This window comes from Lepidochelys kempii, chromosome 4 (genome assembly GCF_965140285.1).
Source record: "Lepidochelys kempii isolate rLepKem1 chromosome 4, rLepKem1.hap1, whole genome shotgun sequence".
Classification (NCBI taxonomy): Eukaryota; Metazoa; Chordata; order Testudines; family Cheloniidae; genus Lepidochelys; species Lepidochelys kempii.
In genome coordinates, this window is record NC_136383.1 from 139,782,143 (window position 1) to 139,807,130 (window position 24,988).

Below are 24,988 nucleotides of genomic sequence, written 5' to 3' on the forward strand. Positions count from 1 at the left end.
AACTGGACACAGTACTCCAGCTAAGGCCTAAGCAGCGTGAAGTAGAGCGGAAAAATTACTTCTCGTGTCTTGCTTACAACACTCCAGCTAATACAGCCCAGAACGATGTTTGCTTTTTTTGCAACAGTGTTACACAGTTGACTCATATTTAGCTTGTGATCCACTATGACCCCCAGATCCCTTTCGGCATTACTCCTTCCTAGGCCGTCATTTCCCATTGTGTGTGTGTGCAACTGATTGTTCCTTCCTAAGTGGAGAACTTTGCATTTGTCCTTATTGTCTGGATTCTACAGGTATGGTCACTTTAGCAATGCAGACAGACCTAGATGGATGGGTCAGACTCCTCCAGCCTCATCCCTTCGCCTGACATCAATGAGACTGCAGTGGGGTTATGATCCCCTTACAACCAGCAGCTCCTGCACTGGACCAGACCAGTAGCCAGCCCAATCTGCCAGGGGCCAATGCCAGATGTCTCTAGGAAGAGAGACATTTCCAGTAGACCACTCCTTGGCTCAGCTGACATTTCCAGTAGACCGCTCCTTGGCTCAGCTGATGATCAGCTGATACCCTGGAGCATGGGATCACCCTTGTAACTTGCAAATGCAACTGTACATGTGTATTCTCATTACCAAACACTCTCATCCTTTTCTAAGAACCTGCTCAGCTGTTCGCAGCTCATGTTATCCCATGCACTCGGAGGTGGGGGGGCCTTACCTGGCAGTTGGTAATCCATTCTGACCCGAGCTGACGGAGCTGTGTCTCCACGCTGGTGCTGCCTGTTGCCTCTGATGCGAGTTGACTGGTCTCCTTCCCCGTTTGCACAGAGGCTGGGCGGTTTCCATTCCTCAGCCACACGGGGAACCGAAACCATCCCTCTTCCTGTGAGCTGGCAGCTGCAGTGTTGCATGCAGCCCGGGGAGCCTTAGCAACCGTATCAAGGAAGGGACCCAGCAGCTGTGACAGGACAGGGCTATTCCACCAGCAATTTGCAGGAACGTGAGGGTCTAAAGGGGCCCTGAACCTTGTGATCTCATTGGCACTGGTGCAAAGGGGGAACAAAATACTATGGGAGAGATTCTGTCTTATACAAAGGCCTTGTCTGCATGGGGAAGCTAGTCCAGTGTAAGGTAGGGAGTGAATTTAAACGGCAAGAGCAATGAGGAGTCCTTGTGGCACCTCAGAGACTCACACATCTAACGAACAAACCCCTCTGTAAACTGCTAGCTCGTCCAGAGTGAGACCATCCACCCGCGCGGCTACTGTGGAATAATTTACCCGGCAATAGCTACTCGGGTCAACTGCGCAGACAAGCCCCTCGACCGCTTACGCCTCTAGCCTTAAAGTGGCTTTCAAGTGAATACACCTGCTTTACGGCCCCTTTAATCTGCCAGTACACTGGGATGGGGCCTTTGTATAAATGAGACCCGGGCCCTACCAATCTGATCGGATAGCGTTTTACACCAATACCAAATGGGGGTAACGGGGCTGGACAACAAATAATAAATGACCATAATAATGAATCAGGCCCCAAATGGCTCCGAGTTAGTCCCTTAGCCAGCCCCTCATCATTCCCCACGATACTTTCTCCAAAGCTTTGCTCGATCTAAATGTAAACGTCCCAAGCACTGGGGCTTTCTTCACCTCCTTGGGACAACTCCTCAACAGCCCGGAGCACCTCACTGTCAGGAATGTTGCCTGACATTCAGCCTACATGCCCCTTCCTTAATCCCACCTCAGTGCTCCTCATTAAACCTGCTCTGTGCCACCCCAGGACACCTGTTTCCCTCCAGGGGGGTTTACACATTTCAAATACCTGTAGCCGGCAGTTATGTCCCCTCCCTGAGCCAAGCTGAGCAGATCTAGGTCTTGCCTTAGGAGCTGATCCCTTACCATTTTTGTGGCCCTTCTCTGAATGCTTTCTGGGGAGGAGGTGCCCAGAATAATATTCCAGGCAGCAGAGCTGTATCTAGAGGTGCTATTCCCTCCCTTGTCCATGATGCCCTGTGGAGGCAGCCCATCATTGCATGGGCCTTTTTTCCTGCAGTCTCATGGTGCAATCTTGCCATGAAACTCAGCACGGAGATTTGAACCAGCTGTCCATCATGCTGCCAGCGCCGTCATCGTCTCTCTCCCCCCGCCCCATACTTCTAACTTCTAAAATACCTATTTCCTCTTGACTTGCCTCTTTGGGCATCTCCCGCAAGAGAACAACTTTGGAGGAAAGTCTGTGTTTTTTCAAGCAAGGAGTTTCAGAGATATAGGGGGTTGGAGGGGGAACACACAATGCAGTTGAAAACGGATAGAAGTTTTTCACACAGTGAGTAACTAGCCTGTGGAACTCCCTGCCACATGATGATATTGCGGCCAAGGAATTAACAAAGTTCAAAGGAAGACTGGACATTTCTATGGATAACAAGACCATCCAGAGTTAGAATAGTTAATGCTAACTAAAATAACGGTAGAGATATGAAACCTCCTGCTTCAGGGCTTAAGCCAATATCTGATTATTACAGAACAGGATGAGCCCTCTGTGGGGTCAGATTATCCCACATCTACTGCTGTGGGGTTCTTCCTCTGCAGCATCTGGGTCTGATCCAGTCTGGCAATTCCTAGGAGAGTTTAGAAACCATTAGGGATTCTCTTACTCGCCGAAAGTATCTTCCATCCGTCTGACAATTCACATTTGAGTGATTGGCTACAATTTTGTTTAACCCATTTGATGGCTACAGCAGCCCCTGGCCAGCTTTATCGTATTCTTTATAGTTCAGTAGCACCTGGAGGCTCCAGCCAAGATCAGGACCCTGTTACGCCAGGCGCTGCACAGACCCAAGGACAGTCCAGAGCTGACAAGCCCTCACTGGGTTTATGGACCCTGAAAGGTCCCTGTAGAGTATATCAAGCTGACAGCGGCCCTTGGTTGGAGGCAGCCGGCCGTACCCCTCACTATTTGTACTGTTGCTTGCAGCGCCTGGGGCTGCCAGCGCCAGGAAGAGCTCAAGCAGTGCCAAGGTGGCTCCTTTTTTCTGCAGCTACTCCCCCCTTCCCTCCCTAACCGTGGAAATCCTCCGAACTCAGAGTTCATGCTAGTTAATCAGCAGGGGATGCAGTAACATAGGACTCCCCGGGACGCAGGGTGCATTTGGAGAGCTAGGATTTCCAGGGAACGGGAATTGGGGTAAGTGGAATTCACATTGAATCTAGTTGTAACAGCGATCACATCTCTCCCTCTGCCCCCTCTGGCTGGTGGCACAATCACTCCTCTCTCAGGATCAAACTCATCCGTGGGGCAACTGTGCTGACTTTAGTGAGTTACATCAAGGATAAATGTGGCCCTCAGTTGGTACATCTCCAGGGGGTTCTTCATACCAGGCAGCCTCCCACCTGTGGTTTTCTTGAGCCAAGCTGGTTCCCCACGTCTAAGGCTCTTGACTAGAATAGGGGAGCCAGCGCTGGAATACCTCCAGGGACCTTTACATCAGATGAAAGGAACTAAAAAGAAACACTTTGTCATGTAACAGCCAATTAGCTTGTGGAACTCACTGCCACGGGATGTCATTGAAACCTAGAATTTAGCAAGATTCAAAAAGGGATTGGATTTTGCATATAACGAATAGCCAGTTGTAACAGCTAATGCAAACTCATTTCGCAGGGGCATAAAACCTCCTGCTTCAGGGTATAAGCCAGTTTCTAACATTAGGGATCAGGACAGGAAACTTCCATGGCGTGGGGCAGATTATCCCTCAGCTGCTACTGCCGGGCTCTTACACCTTCCTCTGCAAGCCCTGACGCTAGCCACTGGCACGGGGGTTACTCGGATTAGCACCACTCTGCTGCTTCCTATGTTGCTGGTTTTGTGGAAGTGAAGGTCAGTGCTCAATACCTGCTAAGCTACTGATAGCGATGTGCTCTGCAAAACTCCACATTATGCGTTTGATACGTGGGCCAATCGCTCTCCCGTGGAAAAGCTTTGGTGTCAGAGCCCAGGACTGGGGCAGGAGTCAGGACTAGGAGCCCGTGGTCAGAGGCAGGGCCAGAGCAAAGGGTCGCAGCCGGAGTCAGGAATCGGGGCAGACGGCCAGAGCCAGGTTAACTACAGGGGAACAAGGCGGGGCAGGGTTGGAACAGGGCAGGCACAGGCTCTGGGCGAGTGCTTTGAGCAGCCACTGACCTGCCGCTGCTGGGCTCAAAAGCCGGTCTGCTGCCTCTTCCCACCAGGCGGGAGGTGCACCCGTCAGGCAGCCGACGCCAGGCCAGCTGTGCTCGTCAGGTAGCCCGGAGGCTGGCTCTGCCGCAGGCCCTGGCGATGGGCACCTCACTCATTAGTGCTGGGCTTGATTTCATCAGAAGTCCACAGCAGGCGAGCGGCCTGCGGAGACCATGCTCCATCCAGCCCCTGAGCCGGCTCCCCTGGAAGTAGTCTGTGTGCCGATGCCTCCCTGCATCAGGTTATAGGTGCTGAGTTATTTGCAGAGCATAAAGTCTTAGGCCAACCCGTCAGGAGCTGTACGGTGCCCGCGTCCTCCTCCGGGCCAGGTGGCGTGGGCTTCTCCGCCACTCAGCTCCCAGGCCCACAGGCCCCCCGAATCGCAGCAGCCCAGACAGCATCTGCAAGCCCCGCATGGACCGACAGTGATCTCAGAAGCATCCCGTCTAAGCACTGAACTGTCCTTGGGCTGGGACACATCGTGTGGTGCTGCAAGGGCAGGTGGGCCAGGGAGTATCTGGTCCCGGCTGTGTCTGGGGAGAGGCCAGCAGTGGGAAATTTGCTGGCGGTTTTGTGCTGAAGAAGTCCAGTGTTTATAGGAAAGTCTCCCCCACTCAGATACAGGGCCCTGCAAAGTTCTCTTGGTGGAAGGGGCTCGGGTCTGAGATGTTCCCTCATGTACTGCTCACACCGCCAGCTTCCCACGGGAGCAGGACTCCACATGGAAAGGGCCCACACAGTGGCATGTTGCCTCAGGCAATGATCCTATCACCCATCGGCAGTAGGTGTTCTCCCCCCACGTGCCACACCGTGCTTCTCTAACACCACAGCGTTCGTTCCTTTGCCCAGGAACCGGCCAGTGCGCCAGGTCAGGGTGGACACAATTGGCCAGGGCATCCCCAAGTTCTAGTGTGACTCCAGAGCAGCCAGCGCCAGCAGCTTTTGGAGTCCGGTTTCCTCTCCTTCGCTTCTGCTGTCACTCGGCAGGACTCTAGAGAGCAGGACGGGCTGGTGCGGCCTTGTTCCGACCCACTCCTGCTGCCAGGCCGTGGCTCTGCCCAGCAATTGCTGAGGCATCGTGGCCTTCAGGCTAGGACCTGATGTGGTTAACCCTGGGCGGACGCGCTGCGGTCAGTTGGAAAGTGGTGTTGTGGGGTTAGCTGGTGAGAGCTGACCACCCGGGCGGGACGGCGCTTTTTGAAGACCCCCTAATGGCTGGGGGCCTCTCACGTCCCACAATTAAAGAGCCAGAGACGGATTTTTCCCCCTCGCATTTTTTTTACTGAAGGTTAATTATCCGCTCACCGTTGCGGGTCCCGGCCCATGGTCCATTGTAAATAGCAATGTCTAGTCAGGCCTGGAGCCGGTGAGGCCAGGGGGAGCGAACCGGGATTCCTGGCCTGGGGCACGGGGTGGGAAGCGATCTCGTTCCATGAGGAGGACACCTGGCAGGACTGTGCGGTACAACGGGCTGCTTTGCTACGGCTTAAGGCCAAGTGGGGACAGGGGCTGTGGCCATGCGGGGAAGACTGGAGCCAGAAGCGCAGGGAGGAAAGCCCGGGAGGGAGGGACCCAGGAACCCCAGGGCAGGGATGGGAGGCACTCTAGGGCTCTTTTTGGGTATTGATTTGGACCTCGTTGCCCGAAAAGACCTTTGGTTTCCAATAAAAACAACCCCCCAGAGGAAGTGGAATTTTGAGGGGTGTTCTTCCTCCTTCTCCAATGTGGGATCCCCCCTCTTTTAACCCATTCCCTTCCCCAAAGAGCCCAGGCTGCTCCAGCCACCAGGCAGCCTGGGGGGGCAGTAAAACGACTATCCCAGATGGGAGTGGGGGGCACTCGGCCTGCCTGGGTTTGGGGGGAGCAGCACAATCAGCCTGCTGCCCTGACACACACCTCACCCCAGGCTCCGTGGGAGAAAGGCTTGGATCTCTGCCTCTGGCAAGAGAGGGCTGGATGGGGGCAGGGAACCGACACACGGGGGGTTGGGGGCGGATGGATAGTGGTGAAGAGGCATCAGTGCTGGGCTTAATCTGCTTCAGGGAAGGGGCTGCAAAGGTGGGACTGGTCTGGCCAATGCGCTCTCCTAGCCCTGCCTTCCTGGCGAAACATAAGCCAGAGGGATGCAGCCCAGAGCTCCCTCCATCCCATCATCCCCAGTGCCTCCTCCCCACTGCCCTGGCTAGCTACGGATCAGAGGCTGTGGTGTGAAGCAGAGGGTCTCCAGGAGTTGGCAGAGCTTCCTTTGCACCACTCAGCCTCCTGCCATCCCCGAGCAGAGGGAGCACCGCTGGGTAGGCAGCTAAGTTCCCAGCCTCTCTATCTCCGCGGCCGCTCCTGGGAGAGGGGACCTGGGACATGGCTTTGTTGTTAGCATAGGGACTGGTCATCTCACAGGGCCTCTGTTCCCCAGCAGCAGCTGCTGCTCTGTTCACTTGCTGTGGCTGATGTGACAGGGCAGACAAACCCTGCCCCAGACAGGAAGGGGTTAAAGAGGGAATCTTTCATTTGCTGCATTTTTTGGCTTTGGCTTAAGGGACCCTGTCACCCCACAAAGGGTTGAAGGCTTTCCAGTTGCTGGGCCAGAGGACCAGTCACCTTTACAGCCAGAGCAGGCCGAAAATTGCCGTGGGGAAACTGAGGCAGAGCTGTAGCATCACTACCTCCAGCCACAAGGGGGCGCGCTGGGACAGCACCTCTGGGACAGCATCACAGAAGCATGACAGAGCACAGAGCACACTAGCTGCCGGCTGTGTAAATATCACGCAGCCCCCCCCCAGCCGCAGAGCCACCCGGGAACTGCCTGGGAAAGTGCCATCTCAGCAGTACGAGGGGCTGTTCCGTTACATAAATACACCCGCCGAGGGGCCCAAAGGGGGTGACAGGAGCTGGTAACTAGGCTCCGAGCGAGGGGCTGGCCCGGAGTGGAGCAGGTGGTTACAGGGCGGTGTCGTGGTGCTGCGGGCCTGGCGCTTTGGCCTCCCGCGGGTAGTACTCGGCCAGGATGCTCTCGGGGATCCGCTTTAGCAGCTCCTTCGGGAAGATGCGGAGCAGCTGCCAGCCGATGTCCAGCGATTCGAAGATGGTTCTGTTCTCGTAGGGGCCTGGCGAGCGGGACAGAGGCGTGTTGGGAGACAGTGGAGACGGGCTGCAGACACCTGGGGCCCAAGGGTGGACACCTACACCACGCCCCCGGTGTCTGCACCCCAGCACCCTACGCTGGTCTGGAGAACGGCTAGAGATACATGAACCCCAGGACAGTCTAAAGGGCTAAAGAGCCTCACTCCCCACCAAATCCTAGAAAATGGCCAGGGACACCCATGGCCCAGGAGAGACTTGAGAACAGGCAGGGCTCCTGGGAGGGGCTGGAGAACGTCAAGGAGACCCTGGTAGGGGCTGGAGAATGGGCAGGGGCCCCCAGAAGGGGCTGGAGAACAGCCAGAGGGTCCCAGGAGAGACTGGAGAATGGCCAGGAGGCCTCGGGGCGGGCTGGAGAATAGGATTCTGGAGACTAGGGCTACAAAGTTTTTTGTGATAGGAGCTTTCAGCCCCTTCTGTCCTGAACTGGCTGTAGGCTGTGCCCTCAAAGCCCGATGTTAGCTCCCCAGAGGGTACATAGCACCACTCGTTTGCTGGCTCTCTGCGGAATGAGGGCACCGGGCCGCCCACAACGCCTGCCTGCGAGCCGCTAGCCTGTCCTCTGTAGCGAACACAGTGGCTTGCTTCAGCCGTGCCCTTCCCCGCCCTGCTGCAGACGTGTGGGCGCTGCGGGCCCGCTGGGCGCGTGGATCTGGACGCTGGGCTCCTTACCCTGGGCGATGAACTGCTTCTCAAACTTCTGCAGGAACTCCAGGTACAGCAGGTCGTCTGCCGACAGCGCCTCCTCCCCGACCACGGCCTTCATGGCCTGCACGTCCTTGCCTATGGCGTAGCAGGCGTACTGGGGGTGCGACCGAAAGGACGGGCCGGTGAATGGGGTGCTGGAGACCTTGCAACAGGGGCGCGTGGGGAGAAATCCACTGAAGCCTGTGTGGTGCCCAGATACTATGGAGCTGGGCACCACGTAAGATAGATTATCCCCCAGGCAGGGCTGTTATCTTCAATTTGCATGTAAAGGAACGGAGGCAGAGACGAGGTGACCGGTCCCAGGACACAGGGAGTCTGGGGCAGAGCAGGGAATTGATCTGAGTGTCCCAAGCTATCACCCTAACCACTGGGCCATGCTTCCTCTGGGGACGTCAGCACACTTAGCCCGGTCTACACCACTGGTGTAACTTGAGGGCAGCCTCCAGCTCTCCGTATGAAGGGACTGACGTAGCAAATTATTCCTACCCCCGACCCATTGCAGCACTTACCAGCTGGTTGGACACGTCACCATGGTCTTTCCGGGTCATGCCCTCCCCGATGGCCGACTTCATCAGGCGGGACAGGGAGGGCAGCACGTTTATCGGGGGGTAGATCTGTGGCGGCAGAAAGCACACGAACACAACAGCCTTAGCATGCCCTGCGTGGAAGGCGTGTTAAGTGCCAGAGGGACACCCACTAGTGAACCCCCACAAGAAACCTCAGCAGGAGATGGGGATTGTGAGCCCCGTTTTACACACAGCGGCTGAGCGATTGGCCCAGGCTCACAGGAGCGGCCAGTGGCCCAGCTGGCATTAGACCGGCGGAGTTCCTGGCACCCAGGTCTGTGCCCTGGGCAGTAGATCTCGCCTGTCTGTATTATGTGCCCCCTCACTAGCCAGTCAGCACCCCAAATTCCCCAAAGCCACGGCTCCGGGAGCCCCTGCGGTTCCAGACTTGGGGTCATCTCCTTTGGCAGTGGCTTTCCCTCGCTGTGATCAGAGCCTGAGCCCTCTGCTCCACCGCGAGACACGGAGAGGGAAGGAAGGGCTCTCGGATTCAGGGGGCGGCGAACCTGTCTGTTATGGAGCTGTCTGTCCACGTAGACCTGCCCCTCCGTGATGAAGCCTGTCAAGTCGGGGATGGGGTGGGTGATGTCTGGGAAGGAAAAGACAGAGCCAATGGTAGCCTGGGAGGTCTGCAAACCAGCCAAGGGCCTTGGGCCAAATGAGCCCTCTCCGCAATGACCCCACCCTCTGACAGCTGGCAAGGGACTTCACCTGGCCCAGGATGCCAGCCTATGCCCGGCCTGAGGAGCCAAAGGAATGGCTCATCATACAGAGGGAATTGCCATGGGCAGACCCTCACCCGCTCCCCCCAGAAGAGGGCAGACCCATCCTCCCCTGACGAGTCTCCGCCTGGAGCAGAGGGAGCGCTCCACCTTCTGACAGCTCCCCCAGGGCGCTCCCCCATGCCACATTCGGGCACCATCCCCTCCCTCCCATGGGATGCTGATGGCTGGGGAGGGGGGTGCAGGCCGCAGCCTGCGTGATTCTGGCAGGCGAACAGGGGAACTTGTGGGACCTCAGGTAAGGAATTGGGAGGCAGGGACGGAGGTCATGCATGGGCGGCAGCTTCCCTCTTTCCATTTCCTGCTTCTCATGCGCCCGAGGGCCAGACGCTGCAAGGAGAGAAACAGCCGCAGTCTGGGTCCCCCAAAGGGCCCTGGGAGACCCGTGTGCGGCGTGCAGGAGCCAGTGAGCGGTGCTGCCCCCTGGTGGCTGGGCCACAGAGAGGATAAAGGATCTACCACTGCTAGCCGAAGAGAAGGGTGGCGTCCATTAGCCCACAGCTGGTGTGTTGGGTGCTGAAGGAGGCCAGTTCTAGCCCTGCTCCCTGGGGGCCCAGCTGATTCTGACACCCCCACCTCTCTGCAGGGTTCAAAACCAGCGTGGGGGAGAGCGTGGTTGGGTGTGGGCACACCAGCTTGCTGGGATCCCCCCCCAAACCCCCTCCCCATCGGGTGTATGGGCACAGCCGCCTGCTGAGATCCCTCCCCCCACCAGGTGTGGGTCATGGCCACCGGTTGGGATCCTGGCTGCTAATGCAGCATCAGCAAATCTCCGAGCAACATGCTGATGCCCCCAGCAACCTCTGTGCCCTGACTGCCGTGGGGGCCATGGGCTGGCCCGCCGTGCGCCCTTTGCCCCACGCTGCTCACCGTCGTTGGGCATGGTTAGAATGGGGATCTGCGTGATGGAGCCGTTCCTCCCCTCCACGCGCCCGGCGCGCTCATAGATGGTGGCCAGGTCGGTGTACATGTAGCCAGGGAAGCCCCTGCGGCCTGGCACCTCCTCCCTGGCTGCCGACACCTAAGGGGAAGAGCCAGGAGTGAGAGTTACTGCTGCAGGAGAGCTGCCATGGGGCCCACCCTCCTGGGATCCTCCGAGGGGCCCCGTGGGGAGGACCTGTCCCAGTTTTGGCCCCACCACCACACTTTGGGTCTGTGATACGGAGCCGGATGCTCCCCCTGCCCGGCTGTCCCGTAGCTGCAGCGCCCCCCTCTGGTGGATCCCGGCTGAGGGAGCAGCGCCCCTCCTGTGCGATTCCGCCCCCAGGGCTGGTGAGCCTGCCCCCTCCAGCTCTCTGCCCAGTGGCACACTCTTGCTACACCTCGGATTGCATACCTGCCCCGCCTTTGGGTTCCCCCTGAGCTTAGTTCATCCCAGTTTCTTTCCACCCTCTCCCTTCTTTGGAGGGGACAACCCCTGCTGCCCTCCTCCCACTGCGATCCAGTGGGCTGGCCCCTTCCCCCAGCACCGGGTTCGCTCAGAACAGGACAGAGCCCAGTGCTGGCCATTGTGTTTCTCCACGGCCAGCTCAGCCTGCGCTGGTCACCGTGAGCCCCCGCCAGCGCTCGCTGGGGCTGGGTGCATGTGAATCGCTGGGTGCTCTGTTTTACAGGGTCAGATGAACGGCTCTGGGGCGAGAAGATGCCCTGGCAAAATAAAACCCAGCCCTTGAAGCTCAGCTCTGCCCCCAGGGAAGGGACACTGCCCTCACAGTGGAAACGGACGTTTCAAAGGACAGCAGGTCGCACCTTTGCCAGAAATCTGCACTCTGCCCAAGCTTTGAAAAGCCTCCAGTCCCATCCATTCAGCGTGAGGATCCTGGTTGTGGGGCCCATGGAGCCCGCTGACCCGGAGCCACGGTGTAACCCACATGCATGCCATTCCATTGGTGGGATGCCCCCTGGCAGGGTCACTGTGTGGGGACTGAACCCAGGGCCTCTGGTTGTAAAAGGATGGGGCCCGACTGCTTAAGCTATATGGCAAATTCCACTTTTTCTGTATGTTTATAATCTTCTTACTATAAGTTCCATTCTATGCATCCGATGAAGTGGGCTGTAGCCCTCGAAAGCTCATGCTCTAATAAATTTGTTAGTCTCTAAGGTGCCACAAGTCCTCCTCTTCTTTTTGCAGATAAACCCTGCTGATTCTCTATGCATCTCACTCTGCCCCTCTTGCAGCCACATAGTAAAACTCCCCCAGGCTCTCCCCACCTGCAGCATCCTTCTCACCGGCCTCGACAAACGCTATCTTGTCCTGCTCAGGCCCATTCGGTGTCTGAGGCAAAGATCAGCCTCCCGGCCTGTCGCTTTGAGCCCCCCCTTCCGCTTTGCTCCCCAGGCCCATTCGCATCACACACAAACTGCTTGTCTTTGCTTCTGAAGCTCCACTCTCCTTTGCCATCATGCTGTCAGCGCTCAGCTCCGACGGGCGCACGACACCATCACCCGCCCCTCAAGTCTTCACCCCGGCCCCTTTGCGTTTCCCCCCGGCCGCCCCCCGTGCTTGGGAGGAGCTCCCCAGGAACACCCGCAGAGCGACCTGTTCTCCTTCAAACCCCGCCTGAAAACTCCCCTTTGCCACGATGCCTCCAAAAAACCTTGGCACTGCCTAGGACCCCTCGCTGCCAGCCAGGTGGTTTGCTCAGATTAGTGATCTCAAGGTTCAGGGCCCGAGGGAGGACACCCGACGGGAAACACAAACGTGGCCCCAGGACAGAGGCAAGCGTGAACTGGAGTCACTTTCCCCTTCCCCAACCCTCTGCAATGCACGTTACCCTGCGGCCATTGGATGCCGGGTGCAGCTGCGGGGTGAGGCCCAAGGAGGCAGAAGGAAGGAGCGTAGTGAGGAAAGCGAGTCCCAGAAGGTTGTGGGAGAGAGTTGGCCACGTTCACCCCAACCTGCCAGCCCCCTGGGGTGTACGTGACACCAGCCGAGCCTCCCGTGCATGCCAGGAGGTGGATGGGAGTGGCTCTAAGGGAGTGGACGGGAGCCTGACGCAGGCAAGGGAACGGGATCATGTCACCCCTGAAGTTTCCCGTTCGGGCCAGAGTCTCCACAGCATTTGTCTCCCATTTAGGAGGCCAAAGGAAGCAACTGGGTTTGATGAGGGCCTCAGCTCCCGGCAGCTCCCACTGCTTGTTCACCTGCTTCAGTGGGAGCTGCTGGGGGCTGATCGCCTGGGGACAATCTGGCCCTCCCCGGGCAGTGGGACCCAGTCCGGCCCATTCACAGGTGCCTCCAGCTCTTGGGAAGGCTGTGGCCTGAGTCCAGCTGCGGCGTCAGGGTGGGAAGCGTTGCCGTACTGACCTCCCGCAGGGCCTCGGCGTAGGAGCTCATGTCGGTCAGGATCACCAGGACATGCTTCTCGCACTGGTAGGCCAGGAACTCGGCGGTGGTCAGCGCCAGGCGTGGGGTGATGATGCGCTCGATCCTGCGGGAGGAGATGGCCGTTAGCGGAGGCTGGTCTCGGACAGCTTCCCGCAGTGTCCCCTCAAAGCACGTACTCCGCAGCCATGCCGTTCCCCCGAGAGACCAGGTTACAAGGGGGCCAATCCCCGCTGGGCATCAGATGGCCCCGCTCCCACTGACCTCGGAGTTCCCCATTCTCCAATGGCAAGCACCCCAACCCCGCGGATAGCATCGGCACACACACACGGGGAGCTGGAACGTCCCCTGGGCCATGCAGATCGAGCCCAGAACCTCCTGCCCCCCAAAACCAGCCCCTCCCAACTGAGCTAGGAGACAACGCTCCCCTTGCTGGGAGCAGCAGCTGGCCTAGGATGTGTGGGGGAGCAGTTCTGAGTCTATCTAGCAGGGTGCAGCCGTCTGCACACACCAGCCCTTACGTTACACTCTCAGTAGGAACTGGGCCATCCCCTGGCCTGTGCACAGACATGGCAGGGGAACCTGCTCTGGGGTGAGCCATCCCTTGGACGCTTTCCCTCTCCTCCACTGGCCACCAAGCCGGATTGCAGAGTGTCCTGACCGCCCTACCCAGCAAAGGGCCGGGGGGCATTGTGAAAGGGCTTGAAATCTGCAAGGGGCTGGGCAGCATCCACTCGAGCTGAAGTCAAGGGGAGCTGAGGTTGCTCCGCGCCTTGCAGGATTGGGCCCAAGGCTCTGCTCCTGCTCCCACTGGAGTCAATGCTAGATTGGCCCCTGAGCAGGACTGTGCCCGCGGCAGGAGGGGAGGCACCTTCTAGTTGTCAGTGGTTTCCTCCTGATGCAGGAGGAGGGCTGCCCAATGTGTAGCATCCACGTGGCATGCACCCAATAGAAAAGGAGTGTGAGCACCGCCCAAAGAGACGAGCTCCTCCCCAGAGTGGCATTTGGGCCCGTAATGCAATGGGGGATTGGGCCTATTGACCTCTGTAGAATTACTCCAGAGATAACTAGGCCCAGTGGATCTGACCCTCCTCTCACTTACACCGGAGCAATTCCATCGACTTCCACAGAGTTACTCCAGCTTTACACCACCGTGAGGGAGATCAGAGCCAAGACAAGAATGTCTGTAGCCTCCCAGGTCGCAGGTTTATTAATTGTTTGTATTACCATAGGGCCCAGGCGCCCCTGCCATAGACCAGAACCCTGTTGTGCTTGGCGCTGTATGGTTTAATTGCTATTCGGTGTATTACGGTAGTGCCCAGGAGTCCCAGCCATAGACAGAACCCCGTTGCGCTAGGTGCTGTACAGTTTTATTGCTATTAGGTGTATTACGATAGTGCCCAGGAGCCTAGCCATGGACTGCACCCTGGTGTGCTAGGCGCTGCACACGTGCAGAACAAAAGGCAAGGGGCCGGGCGTGTTATGGTTAATGGGCCCTGATCTGGCGCAGTTCCCTTGATGACAGGCAGGGGCTGCACTCACGTGGGGTCATTGGCGAGGTTCAGGAAGAGGCACACGTTCTCCATGGAGCCGTTCTCCTCGAAGTCCGACTTGAAGAACCGGGCGGTTTCCATGTTCACCTGCCAATCGCATCCAGCATGGGGTGGGGCTGAGCAACACAACAGTCCCCATTGTACAGATGGGGAAACTGAGGCCAGGGGAGGGCACTGACTCGCCCACAGTCCCACAGAGAGTCAGTGGCAGCGCAGGGACTAGAACCCAGGTGTCCTGAGTCCCAGTCTCCGGTTCCCACCCCAGCCTCTTCAGTGTAACTTGGCTCTTTTAACTTCTTTAAAGTTCTTTTAAGTTCTTAAAGGGCCCGGGAGCAGAGCAGGTTGCAAGGACACAGCTGTCCACCAGGGGGGAGCACAGTGCTGCTGATCTCGACCACCTGGCTCTTTACAGGGGGATTCTCCCTGTACCCCGGCCCAGCCCGAGGGGGCTGGGAGGCGGTTCCAGGGCTTAGCAAGTTTCCCCACCAACCACTCGCTCTGCCTCGCCCTTCCAGCTGCCTCCAAGGAGCAGTTCCCTGGGACCAAAGCAGAACGTCGGATCCTCCCACGCTCGTGCTAATCCCCCAGGGCCTGGGCTGTCCCTGAACCCGCTGGCTTGGGCTCAGCCCCAAACTCTGGTCTGCAGGGATGCCCCTGCCCGAGGGCCCTGGTTCATCCCAACGCTCAGCCCCGGGGCCGTTCTGAAACCCAGACTCAGCCCCAAGCCTGAGCTCCCCAGATTTGTCCCCGAACCCAGCCCCAGCACCATGACTCTGACCCCCAGGTCCCGAGGCAAGGTCTGGACACCTTGCTCTGGGTTTGAGCCAAAGCCCTAGTCCAGGCTGTGCTCAGAACCTTGCTGCACGGGGCTGCAAGGGGCTCAGCTGGTGTCTCGGCAATCTCCAGCCCTCCGCCCCGGGACCTGCTGCCTGAGGCAAGGCCCTGCACGGAGCTGGGAGGCCTGCGCTGCCCCCGCCAGCAGCCTCCCCAGCTCCTGGCCGGACTCACCCCCATGGCTGCGAAGACGATGGCGAAGTTCTCTTCATGATAGTCCATCACATCCTTGGACTTTTTCACCAGGCCGGCCTGTCTACAGATCTGAGCGGCGATCTGCGGAGGGGAGAGACGCAGGGCTCAGACCCAGAGACGGGCACCTCAGCCCGGCCTCAGAGCCCGACGCCCGAGCCGCCAGCTCACTTGGGCTCTGGGTCCAGTTCTGCAGCCTGAGCCCCGTCTCAGATCCGGGGGGAGGAGGGAGGTGCTTGCGAACTGCACGCTGGGGTAACTTCACTGAAGCCAACGCGTGACGCCGGTGAAGAATTTAGCTGACGGAGACTGGAGCTTGGTCAAACCACAGCAAATGCAGAGCCAGGGGGAACATGGGAACTGCCTCTGGGAGTATTTGAGGGATGTAACAGAAGAGGACCGAGTCACGGGATGTTGCTAAGCAGAGGAAAATGGAGGCTGAATCCTAATCTCCTCCCAACCACTGCCGTTCTCCATCACCGTGCATCCTGCCTGTCACTCAGGTGCAGAACCTGGGCCCCCTCTTTGGCTCGGCCATCTCTCTGGGTCCCCCCTTCCAGCTACGTCTAACCCTGGCTGGTTCTTCCTGTGCCCCGTCTCTATGATGCGGCCATTCCTGTCCCTCCGCTCAGCCAGAACTCCCATCACCGGGCGCCTTTTGATTGCTGCAACAGCCTTCTCGCTGGCCTGGCAACGGCAGCCGGCCCTGCTCAGCTCCACGCAGAGGCAAAGGGGGTTTGCCTAGCCTGGCACTGTGACCATGTCACCCCTCCCTTTGCCTCCCTCCACTGCCTCCCCCTTCTCTAGCTCAAACACCAGCTACTTGTTTTCACCGTCAAGGCCCCACATGGCCAATCCCCACCCTCCCTATCACCTCTCGCTCACTACTGAGATGTCGACGCTCGTCTCCAAACGGCCCTTGATGCCCATCACCAGCACTCACTTGCTATCTTTTCAGACAAGCCCCTTGGTGCTTCCTCCCCTGCTGCCCCACGTGCTGGGGAGGAATTCCCCGTAAACAGCCCCGAACATCTCATCATCCTCCTTCTCTCCCCCGGCCCTGAAACTCTCCTTTGCAGCGATGCCTACAAAAAACAGGACGATGGCTCCGCTGCTGGTGCCTCTGAGGACAGGACAAGAGGCAATGGGCTTAAATTGCAGCCAGGGCGGTTTAGGTTGGCCATTAGGAAAAACTTTCTGACTGTCAGGGTGGTGAAGCACTGGGTTAAATTGCCCAGGGAGGTTGTGGAATCTCCATCATTGGGGATTTTTAAGAGCAGGTCAGACAAACACCTGTCAGGGAGGGTCTAGATAATACTTAGTCCTGCCTTGAGTGCAGGGGATGGGACTAGATGACCTCTCGAGGGCCTTTCCAGTCCTACGATTCTATGATTGTATGCCACCATCTCTCTGTATCTGTCTGCTGTCTCTTGTCTTACACTGTGAGCTCTTTGGGGCAGGGACTGTGTTTCTCCAGCACCTGGTGCAGCGAGGGCCTGGCCCGTGACGAGGGTTTGCAGGCAGTACAAATAATAAATAACAGCAATAATAAAAATAATAATTATCCACAGGCCTGTGGGTGTCATGTGTCCTTCTCTGTGCCTGATCCACAAAGGGGACGAGTCACTGCCCCCTGCCTTCCCCTTCACCCCCCCATCCACCATCACTGCCCCCTGTCTTCCTCTCCACCCCCTGCATCCACCATCACTGCCCCCTGCCCTCCCCCCACTCCCATCCTCCATATTCCCTAGTGAGATCTAGTAAGCCGCAGAAGAGGGATAGATGGGTGGGCTATTGAAACCGATGCTGGATGAAGCCCTGGAGAATGGAGGCCCCTAGAAGAGTATATTAACGTGGCCTGTCCCATCTCTAAAGCCTTGCTCCCTGTATTTAAACAGGTGTTACCAAAAAGGCAGGAACTCCAGCTAGAAACGCAGCTGAAAAGCTTTGGGAGCTGGTGCTGCAGGAGATGAGAGCCCTGCTCAGACCTGGCTGTGCTGTCTTCCCAACACGCCCTACCAGGTGGAACTGCGCTCCCCACCAAGCCGGCCCGGCTGACCTGACCTCGTTCAGGCCAGGGCTCAGGGTGCTGCTTACCCATGAGTTAGCCGGCAGCTTCGCCGATGCCCTACCCTGGGTTAATAATAATCATTCTGTTAACAGGGTGGGACCTTGCTGGGAACTGGTTGGTGTGTGAGGGGAAGGCAGGGGGCAGTGATGGAGAATGAGGGGAAAGCAGTGGACGTGTTATTCCTTGACTTTAGCAAAGCTTTTGACACGGTCTTCCACAGTATTCTTGTCAGCAAGTTAAAGAAGTATGGGCTGGATGAATGGACTATAAGGTGGATAGAAAGCTGGCTAGATCGTTGGGCTCAACGGGTAGCGATCAATGGCTCCATGTCTAGTTGGCAGCCGGTATCAAGCGGAGTGCCCCGAGGGTCGATCCTGGGGCCGGTTTTGTGCAATATCTTCATTAATGATCTGGAGGATGGCGTGGATTGCACCCTCAGCACGTTTGCAGAGGACACTAAACTGGGAGGAGAGGTAGATACGCTGGAGGGCAGGGATAGGATACAGAGGGCCCTAGACAAATTAGAGGATTGGGCCAAAAGAAATCTGATGAGGTTCAACAAGGACAAGTGCAGAGTCCTGCACTAAGGACGGAAGAATCCCATGCACCGCAACAGACTAGGGACCAAATGGCTCGGCAGCAGTTCTGCAGAAAAGGATCTAGGGGGTTACAGTGGACGAGCAGCTGGATATGAATCAGCAGCGTGCCCTTGTTGCCAAGAAGGCTAAGGGCATTTTAGGATGTATAAGTAGGGGCATTGCCAACAGATCGAGGGACGTGATCGTTCCCCTCTATTCGACATTGGTGAGGCCACATCTGGAGTACTGTGTCCAGTTTGGGGCCCCACACTACAAGGAGGATGTGGAAAAATTGAAAAGCATCCAGTGGAGGGCAACGAAAATAATTAGGGGACTGGAACACATGACTTATGAGGAGAGGCTGCAGGAACTGGGATTGTTTAGTCTGCAGAAGAGAAGAATGAGGGGGGATTTGATAGCTGCTTTCAACTACCTGAAAGGGGGTTCCAAAGAGGATGGATCTAGACTGTTCCCAGTGGTAGCAGATGACAGAATGAAGAGTAATGGTCTCAAGTTGCAGTGGGGGAGGTTTAGGTTGGATAGTAGGAAAAACTTTTTCACACGGAGGGTGGTGAAACCCTGGAATGGGTTACCTAGGGAGGTGGTGGAATCTCCTTCCTTAGAAGTTTTTAAGGTCAGGCTTGACAAAGCCCTGACTGGGATTATTTAGTTGGGGATTGGTCCTGCTTTGAGCAGGGGGTTGGACTAGATGACCTCCTGAGGTCCCTTCCAACCCTGATAGTCTATATTCTAGGATGGGGGAAGAGGGGCAGTGACGGTGGGTGGGGAAGGACCTATAACTCGCCCTGTGATGAGAGTCCATGCTCTAACCTGATCCTTCCTGTAAGTACCTACCATGGGCATGCGCTCCCCTAACAGCCTTTAAATCCACTTCAAAATCACGGCAGGACCAGTTGGAGGCCTGGCTCTAACACAGGCACCCAGGCCTACCCGCGCCCCTTGGTCCCCCAAAAAGAGGGGCCGAGGAGGAGGCTATTTCCCTGCCCTCCTTTATCAGCCGGCTGTGCTCCTGGATCCCTCCCCACCTCTGGCTTGTGCTGCCGCAGCATCCATTGCACTGGACCCTGACTTTATTATATTAACTTTCGTCTGTCACTCCCGATCTGTCAGGCCGGGTTTTCCGTCCGATTGCCTCACTGTCTTGCTCTCTGGTGTGGCATGCGCTGCTGTTGTCAGAGGAGGAAGCGGATTGATTGCCTCTTGGGCCGCGGATCTCCGTTTCGTTGCCAAAGCGGCTGCACCTGTTGCATTTATAGATCGACCGGATATTTCGAGTTCATCGAAGTTCACGGCCGAGGGGTTATGATCAGGGCTGATGCAGCTTGGCATTGCGGCGCAAACTTCACTTGGCGTTTCTAGTGCAGCCCGGCTTCGCCGCTCACCGGCTTTCATGGTCTTGCCTGGTTCAGCACGCAGGGCTGAGGAGTCAGCCCAGCCGCCACCCTGCCCTTCCAAACCCGGGGCTGGATTTGAGAGATTGGCCGATGAGTCCGGGCACCGGCGCCGGAGGTGCAGAGAGATACAAACAAAAATAACCACATCTTCCATCTTCCATGCAGACTCGCATAGATCCCAAGGCCAGAAGGGATGATCGTGATCATCTAGTCTGACCTCCTGTTTAGCCCAGGCCAGAGACCTGCCCCCCAGTAATCCCTAGAGCCGAGCTTTTAGACAAATCTTCTATCTTGATTTAAAATTTGTCAGTGACGGATAGTTCACCACGACACCTGGTAAATTGTTCCAATGGTTAATGACTCTCACTGCTAAAAATGCACACCTTATTTCCTGTCTGAATTTGCCTAGCTTCAGCTTCCAGCCACTGGATCATATCAGACCTTTGTTGGCGAGACTGAAGAGACAATTATCAAATATTTGTTCCCCATGTAGGTACTTATACACTGTGATCAAGTCACCTTTAACCTTCTCTTTGTTCCATTAAATAGATTGAGCTCCTTGGGCCCATCACGAGAAGGCAGGTTTTCTAATCCTTTCTTCATTCTCGTGACTCTTCTTTGAACCCTCTCCAATTCATCAACATCCTTCTTGAACTGTGGGCACCAGATCTGGACCCAGCATTCCAGCAGTGGTTACACTAGTGCCAAATACAGAGGTCAAATAACCTCTTTTACTCGAGATTCCCCTGTTTCTGCATCCCAGGATCACATTAGCCCCTTTGGCCTCAGCATCACACTGGGAGCTCCTGTTCAGCTGATTATCCACCATGATCCCCAAATCTTGTTCAGAGTCCCTGCTTCCCAGGATAGAGTCCCCCATCATGTAAGTACAGCCTAAATTATTTGTTCCTAGAGGTATATATTTGTATGAACCAGGGGTCACCCAATTAAATTAACAGTCAACAGGTTTAAAAGCAATGTAAGGACGTACATCTTCACACAATGCACAGTCACCCCGCGGAACTCCTTGCCAGGGGATGTTGTGAAGGCCAAGGCTATAACTGGGCTCAAAAAAGAATTAGACAAATTCCTGGAGGATAGGTCTAATGAAAGGCAGTTCCTTTTACCCAAGAGTTGACAATCTAGACTGACAGGAGAGACAAGGGTGGAAGGGGAAGCCACTTGCTGGACGTCACCCAGCAGGTCGGAGCTGGGCCTAGAACCGAGGTCTCCTGAGTGCCAGGCCAGCGCCCTGCCTGCAGAACCAGAATGGCTGGCTGGTAGAAAGTGTTGCACTCCCAGGCTGTCGCCCTGACAAGGTGCCACACAGAACAGGCACCGCACTGGGCAGAGCCAGGACAGGCTTCTCACCCGCACGGCTCTGCCCGGGTGTCCCGGCTCCGACTCAGGGGGACCTTCTCTAAGGTCTGGTTCGCTCTTCAGGGCTCACCCAGTTTTTGGCATCCCTGCTGAGGCTGCCAGAGGGGTGGGGGATTCCGTGGTGCTGGGGGGTTCTTGGGCCGGCCTGCTGGCAAAGGAGGCCTTGAGGTGCACCTCACCCGGACACCGCACAGCCAGTCAATGAGGGACAGCTGTTGGGAACAGCAAACTGGGCCAGCTAGGAACAGGGGAATCAAACTCCGGCCACCATTACCAATCTCCCGGGCCAGGCACCCCTCCCTGCAGGAAACGTCCATGGTTACCGGGGACCCAGTGCTTGCAATGCCACGAGAGCTCAACTTCCAGCCCCTCTGATGTTAGCATAAAGCAGCGATGCATCCACCCTCGCCCCATGTGCCCTGGCCGCCCCTGCTGCAGAAGGGGACGGGGAGGGATGGGCAGAGAGGTGAGGGCCTACCTCGTTGTGGGGGAGCCCGGCGGCAGAGAAGATGGGGATTTTCTGCCCCCTGGCGATGCTGTTCATGACGTCGATGGGCGAGATGCCAGTCTGGATCATCTCCTCGGGGTATATGCGACCATGAGGGTTGATAGGCTGACCTGAAACAAGAAGGCAGGAAGCGGTTGTTGCAGGGGTGCTCATGGACCTGGTTTGTTATTGTCGGGTCACTTAAAAGACCTGGATGGTTTCGTGGGGATAGGGAAATGAACGGTTAGATATGAAAAATACAAAAACCTCACACAGAGGGGGAAAATAGTCTAAACAGGGAGAGAGAGAGAAGAGCCCAGAAAGGTGGGTGTCGTTCTGGGCCTGCTGACCTGGGCAATGCCCCTTTAAAATCTATAGGGCAGGGGTTGCATGGGGGTGATCAGGTGACTGAGCAGTCATCTCAGGTGTGCAGGAATCCAGATTCTTGTGGGGCAGCCTGCGTGTTATTACACAGGCATCACTTAGACACCCGTGTGTAAAAATGTGCCCCCTGGAGGTTGACATTGCTCCCCCTCAGACACATCCATGCAAATGTAACCACAACTGGCAGAACACAGGTTCGGAGCTCCCCAGTGGCTGGGCCATATAGAAGTTTATGAGTCTGCTACCATCTCTGACCTAACAGACTGGGCCCTTTAGATCAAGCAGTAGAGGCTTGTTCTTTTAGATCCAGGTTCAGTCCCCAGAGATGACCCACACAGTGGTGTCATTTCGACTGGGGGCCCACTGGGGGCTGTTTCACTGTGGGTTATGCTAGTGAAGTCAGTGGGAGCTGCAAGCACATAGCTGAGGGCAGTAAAGAGCTGGTTGTTGTTAGAGGGACATCGGCACAGTACAAATACATTGGCCAAGCCGTGTAGACCTCACTCAGCTTCACAGAGGGAGCTTTTGCCTGAATAAAAGCTACGTAAGGGCTTCTGGATCTAACACCACCTTAGATTACGACAGCTGAAAGTAACGGAGAAACCTGACATACTGTTATGTTGAAATGTGCCAATGGTCACGGTCAGGGAGTCTATGCCCTGGTCTACAGCAGGAAATTAGGTCGATGTAACTACACTTAGAGGTGTGAAAAATCCACACCCTAGAGCGACGTGGTTACACCAACCTACCCCCTGTTGTAGACAGTGCTAGGTCGACGAGAGAACTCTCCTGTGGACCTAGCTACCGTCTCTCAGGGAGGTGGAGCACCCGCCAGTGGGAGACCCTCTCCCATTGGCATCGGTAGCAGCTTCCCTGAAGGGCTACAGCAGCGCAGCTGCTGAATTTAAGCGCAGACAAGCCCCCTAGATCCAAAGACAATCACGTACCTTTTTAAAGCCTGTGGTACTGGGCTCTCCTTCTGACTCAACGGACGGAACAATCAAGCCCCTTTATATGTAGTAAAAACAGCTGCAACCATGCAAGGCAACAGGCCGCATGGCAACAGAGAGCTAACCCAGTTAGCTTCAAAGAGGTTTCGCTGATTGCAAAGGCAGAGGCTGGATATTCATAGAATCCTAGGACTGGAAGGAACCTCGAGTGGTCTTCTAGTTCAGTCCCCTGCACTCAGGGCAGGACGAAGGATTATCTAGAGTCAGACCATCCCTGACAGGTGTTTGTCTAACTTGCTCTTTAAAACCTCCAATGACTGAGATTCCACAACCTCCCTAGGCTGACTCTTTGATGAACTATTGATTGCGGGCTGTGGGTGCTGGAGACAGAGGGAGGAGCTGTGAGTGTCATGCAGAAAGGAAACAGAGGGACAAAGCTTCTTGGGCACAGAGCTGGCTGGAGGGGCAGACTTGGGGATTTCTGAGCAGGGGACCTGTTCCTGTTTGTTCCCACAGTGCTCTAAGAAGCAGGACTCTGCGTTCATTTTTTGTAAACAAACAACCCTTCACCGAAGAATATACCTGAGTCCAAGCTTCAATTTCTCATCATCACTGAAACAGCCCAGGAGGACCCCAGATGTTGGCTAATCCCTGGGACTAAAGAGGCGACAGTATTCTTTGGAGCCTCATCTAACTCACACTGGCCAGGAAGATCTCCCCACTGACTTCAGTTCCCTTCTTACCCTTCACTTGGCTTGGGCACTTAAAACAGCTTGGTCCATTTCATTGGTCCTTCTTGTCAGTCCCTAGTCAATTTCACCTGCAGAGTCTCATACACAAGCCCAGTGCTGCAATGTTTGTATTGCAAACACCAAAGAACAATGGTTATTTGTTCACAAAAATAACTGTTCACATTGGAATTTATTACCTATTAACAAAAAAACCTTGGTAACTTGGTCAAATTCAAGCCCAGCAGCCTCTTGCTAACGTGATCTGAAACCTTTAGTGCTGGCTCACGTGGTCCAGGGACTAGGGCCTGGCCCTTGTTAGCCAGGAGACCTGGGTTCTTTGGATCTGCCACTGACTTGCTCTGTGATCTTGGTCGAGTCATTGCCCGTCTCTGTCTCAGCTTCCCCACCTGTAAAATTGGGATCTGCCTGCCCCCCTTTGCAAAGTGCAAACATAAGAACAGCCAGACTGGGCCAGACCAAAGGTCCATCTAGACCAGTATCCTATCTTCTGACACCAGCTGATGCCAGGTGCCCCAGAAGGAATGAACAGAACAGGGCAATTATTGAGTGATCCGTCCCCTGTCGTCCACTCCCAGCTTCTGGCAGTCAGAGGTTTAGGGACACCAGAGCATTGGGTTGCATCCCTGCCCATCTTGTCTAATAGCCATTGACGAACTTATCCTCCTTGGCCTCTCTGCTATGACTGACAGCAAAAGGGCTGTCATCCCAACACACAGGAAGACATGGTCTCTGCCCCTTAGATCATGCGCTCAACACCTCTTGCCATCTTAATTTCTTGTAATGGGCTTACCATTAATATCGAGAAAATCCTCGGCCATAACAGCTGGGCCTTTGTCGATGGGTTTTGCAGAACCGTTAAAAACCCGACCTGCAAAGGGAAATAAACGTTATTTAACATTTTCACCAATGGCCTCGAGGATAACAAAAAGAAAAGGAGGACTTGTGGCACCTTAGAGACTAACCAATTTATTTGAGCATAAGCTTTCGTGAGCTACAGCTCACTTCATCAGATGCATTCCAATGAAGTGAGCTGTAGCTCACGAAAGCTTATGCTCAAATAAATTGGTTAGTCTCTAAGATGCCACAAGTACTCCTTTTCTTTTTGAGGATAACAAAGCCATCACTGACAGAGTTTGCAGACGACACAAAGATTCGGGAAGCGGTAAATAATGCAGAGGACAGGTCAGTAATACAGAGAGAGCCGGACTGCTTGGTAACCTTGGCACAAGCTTGCCGGGGACACCCCCTCGGGCTATGCACCCTTCATTGGAGAACTGCGCAGGTTCCAGCTCTTGTTTCCTAGGCTCAGAAAAGCATTGAAACTTCAAGCTGCAGACCCAGCTAGTACACTTAACGTGGCTCCCATCCCCAGGTGGGACTTGCCCAGGGTCACACCAGAAGACCATAGCAGAGCAAAGAATCAAAGCGAGGTTTTCAGAGTCCCTAGCCCGCATCCTAACCACTGAGCCATCCTCCCTCTCACCCAGAGCCTGGGCTCTCCCCAGGTATGGCTGAAAATGGAATCCATTTTGCATGCAACACCTGCCCATCCTATGGACAGCGGTCAGATGGTTGCTCAATGCCTGACCCACAACCCATTGAAATCAATGGGGGTCTTTCCTCCTATGTCGAAGGGCCCTAATGACCCAGGTGCTTTGTCTTACTTGAC

At 55.9% G+C, this 24,988-nt stretch overlaps 2 protein-coding genes across 6 annotated transcripts in view; both read right to left on the bottom strand.

Annotated features, from left to right (window-relative positions):
- The window catches only part of LOC140910911 (shootin-1), a 38,434-nt gene extending 34,885 nt beyond the window's left edge, over nt 1-3,549 (bottom strand). For 2 of the 5 annotated variants that reach the window (XM_073343048.2, XM_073343050.2), the window contains exon 1: nt 715-3,546. In XM_073343048.2, the coding sequence (XP_073199149.1) occupies nt 715-907 (193 nt within the window). In that variant the 5' untranslated portion in view covers nt 908-3,546. Of the gene's footprint in view, nt 1-714 lie in introns of all 5 variants that reach the window. The other 3 variants (XM_073343051.2, XM_073343053.2, XM_073343054.2) reach the window with 3 other exon arrangements.
- Nucleotides 3,550-4,188: 639 nt separating this feature from the next.
- The window catches only part of ATP6V1B1 (ATPase H+ transporting V1 subunit B1), an 82,014-nt gene continuing 61,214 nt past the window's right edge, over nt 4,189-24,988 (bottom strand). The window contains exons 5-14 of the mRNA XM_073343055.2: nt 24,110-24,187; nt 21,225-21,364; nt 15,285-15,386; nt 14,266-14,363; nt 12,706-12,829; nt 10,269-10,419; nt 9,123-9,205; nt 8,560-8,664; nt 8,015-8,144; nt 4,189-7,308 (exon numbers count right to left, since the gene is read on the bottom strand). Coding sequence (XP_073199156.2) covers nt 7,142-7,308; nt 8,015-8,144; nt 8,560-8,664; nt 9,123-9,205; nt 10,269-10,419; nt 12,706-12,829; nt 14,266-14,363; nt 15,285-15,386; nt 21,225-21,364; nt 24,110-24,187 — 1,178 coding nt within the window. The 3' untranslated portion in view covers nt 4,189-7,141. The remainder of the gene's footprint in view (nt 7,309-8,014; nt 8,145-8,559; nt 8,665-9,122; nt 9,206-10,268; nt 10,420-12,705; nt 12,830-14,265; nt 14,364-15,284; nt 15,387-21,224; nt 21,365-24,109; nt 24,188-24,988) is intronic.